Source organism: Pinus tabuliformis, chromosome 6 (assembly GCF_031772625.1).
Source record: "Pinus tabuliformis cultivar Carrire ecotype Pingquan chromosome 6, CPIR1, whole genome shotgun sequence".
NCBI lineage: Eukaryota > Viridiplantae > Streptophyta > Pinopsida > Pinales > Pinaceae > Pinus > Pinus tabuliformis.
In genome coordinates, this window is record NC_142292.1 from 1750307192 (window position 1) to 1750310027 (window position 2836).

At 41.1% G+C, this 2836-nt stretch overlaps 1 protein-coding gene across 1 annotated transcript; it reads right to left on the bottom strand.

Annotated features, from left to right (window-relative positions):
• Positions 1-303: 303 nt before the first annotated feature.
• Positions 304-2413, bottom strand: LOC149265920 (WRKY transcription factor 42-like). Its single transcript, XM_089394248.1, has 5 exons — positions 2331-2413; positions 2078-2227; positions 1663-1989; positions 1094-1207; positions 304-985 (listed from the first exon to the last, which is right to left on the bottom strand). Exons 1-5 carry the CDS (start codon positions 2349-2351, stop codon positions 437-439), a joined length of 1161 nt encoding a protein of 386 aa, XP_089250374.1. The 5' UTR covers positions 2352-2413; the 3' UTR covers positions 304-436.
• Between the last annotated feature and the right edge of the window lie 423 nt (positions 2414-2836).

Consider the following 2836-nt stretch of genomic DNA (forward strand, 5'->3'; position numbering starts at 1 on the left):
ATATATTATCTACTTGTTTCCTGGGTTCTACATGAGTATGCATTGGTATTTGTTATACAATATTTCCATCCAAAATTGTATATTGGATTTTACCTTAATTTGCATCAGCAATTTTTAAATTTAGACAGACAGTTATGCAGTACTCTTGAATCTAGTTGTTACAACCAGAAAGAGAGAGAAACTTAGACACATAGTTATACAGTACTGGCGAATCTAGTTGTTACAACAAGAAAGAGAGAAATTCGAATTAGCTATCGAGAGACAACGCTTTCAGCAATATAAAGTAATCTAAAATATCGGTGTTTTCCAAGTTTGCTGGAATGCCTCCTGTAAATCAGGCAGTTCTAGATACTTGTCCTAAATTTCACGGTATAGAACTATTTTACAACAAATGCAGAGGGTTTTCAGTAGTCAGAATACTACCGTAGGAAAGATTTCACAAATAATGAGTGTACACAAATGCTTTCTGAGCTGAACCGTCCGGGAATTGCGTTGGAGGTGGGGTTTTGGGCATCACCTGAACTCGAGTACCCAAGTTGACTAGAGAGCTTGCTATGGCTACAGCAAGTGATTCAGTGAAGTTGGGATCTGCCTTTATCGAAGCCACAGAATCCTGCGCGATTGATAGATAATTATCCAGTTGATTGTGATAATCCGATGCTTGACCCATATCGCTAGGCAATGAAGTCAATTGTTGGAAGCTGCCGGCCGCTAATTGTGTCGATTGGAACGGTAATCCTGGCCGATTGAGGCGGTTGTCTGTGAGGTCGAGAGTGATAGTAGGAAACGAACTTGAGGTCGATATTCTGGGAGTGCAGGGAATAAATTCATTGTGCATAAAGAAATTTTCTCTATTCATTCCCTCATTAATGAGCTGGTTGGAGAAATGCATGTCAGCTGGCATAGCCAGAGGACTCACAAAATGATTGTGTTCGCCTTTATAGGTTGTTGTTACAATTGTGGGATCTTGGGCGCATCTCTGAACCTGCTCAAAGTCCGCCATAATGCCATAATTTTATCAGGTTTATATGCGTTTCCTAGTGAATGAAAGCATCCGTCACAGATTTCTTTTTGCAAAAGGACGAGATCGAACCTGTTTCTTAACTGGGCAACCGGGAGCCATAGCGCATCTGTAATAACATCTCGGTCGCTGATTGTATTTTGTCATCTTTTGCCCGTATTTTCGCCATTGGCAGCCATCGCTTATCTGATTAGACTGCATCAGATCAGTTACTTTATACATTACAGGAGAGCAAGAACATATCCAGTTTTTATACTCGGCTTCGTACAAACGGTCATCCTTGTGTCGACTACAGATTCTGGGATCCCGGATATTCTCAGAATCTGCCATGAGAAAATTCTGAAATCCGGGATATTTCCCGAATCTGCAATCAGACATATATATAACAGTGTCACACTCAATTGGGGTTAGTTCATATATATTTAGGTTTAGATCACATATATTTATAGCAGTGTCGCACTCAATTGGGGTTAGTTCATATATATAGCAGTGTCACACTCAATTGGGGTTAGAAAGCTACAATACTATTATTACCATGATATTCCCAGAATCTACGATCAAAATATATACCAGTGCCACACCAGATTTGAGCTCGTTCATGTAGATTCTGCATAACAGGAAAGTTACAAATCTATTATTACCATGGCCTCCACCGATCTTGTTTGCACGGACACCACTCTTTGGGGTACGGTCTCCGTGTGTTGGCCGGAGCCCCTGGTCAGCACCTGAATCTTCTTGTTCGGCGACTCTTCCATCTGCCCAACAGATGAATTCATCATCCCATTCTTCCTTTTCTTTGAAGGCAGCTGATGTTCGTCCATTAAGTTGACATTCTCCTCCTCCTTTCCTCCGTCCTGTTCACTAACATTCCAATACTGATCAGATTGGACTGAAATTGAACTGCTGGAGTCAACATTCATAGACCTTGGACACAATATGTCCTCTCTTTGATGGTCTCCGTTGAATATCTAACAAATTACAAGGCAAACAACATTGAGAACATTTTAGATTCACGAACCCTAATAATTCCAAAGTCAAATTAACAGTATGATATACCTGGCTACCATCCACTTCTTTCTGCTGTTGCAAAATAGACGAAATATACTTCTGCAGGTGGTTATATCTACAACACACGCGCTTGAACATAGACTTGAGCTTTTGATTCTCCTCGTTTATGCGATTTATCTCGGCCGCAAGTACCGTGATCTGCACGAATGACAAATCGAACAATCTGTAAAAAAAGGCATAGCATGCCAACATGAATAAACGAAGCAATAAAGCCATAGCTGTGAAAACTCCCTCAAAACACCTTATTCTCGTCACGTTCCATCTCAACTGATCTTCAATTTTCAGTCACTGCCTGCGAATTCGCAGTATAGAAATGCTAATAGCAAGTGAGGTGTCATTGCTTTGGCATTCCTAATAATTTGCTGGGTAATTCCATAATCTTCCCCTTCACGGCATTGACCTGGCCATTGCAAGTTCTCAAGTCTTGAGGCTGCGTGTCACGTCCAGCCATAAAGTTTGGCGTGGGAAATCAAAGGAAAGTGAGACTCGAGTCAATAAGAGCCATTTAGTCAAGTTTCTTGTCATCTAGAACAGCGGGAACTTGGAAGTATAGGTCGCTAACGTGGGCGCATTTTGTCGTGACTGCTGTATATTACCGAAAGAAGCCGAAACACAAATCAAAAAGTCCTCTATTGACGGCGTTACATAATTAAGCAAGCATCTCGCACAGTCGCACATATTCATAAGCTTGGGACATATCGATCGATCTTTGTGAGGTTTCACACTTTGCTTTTGCATCCTCGATTA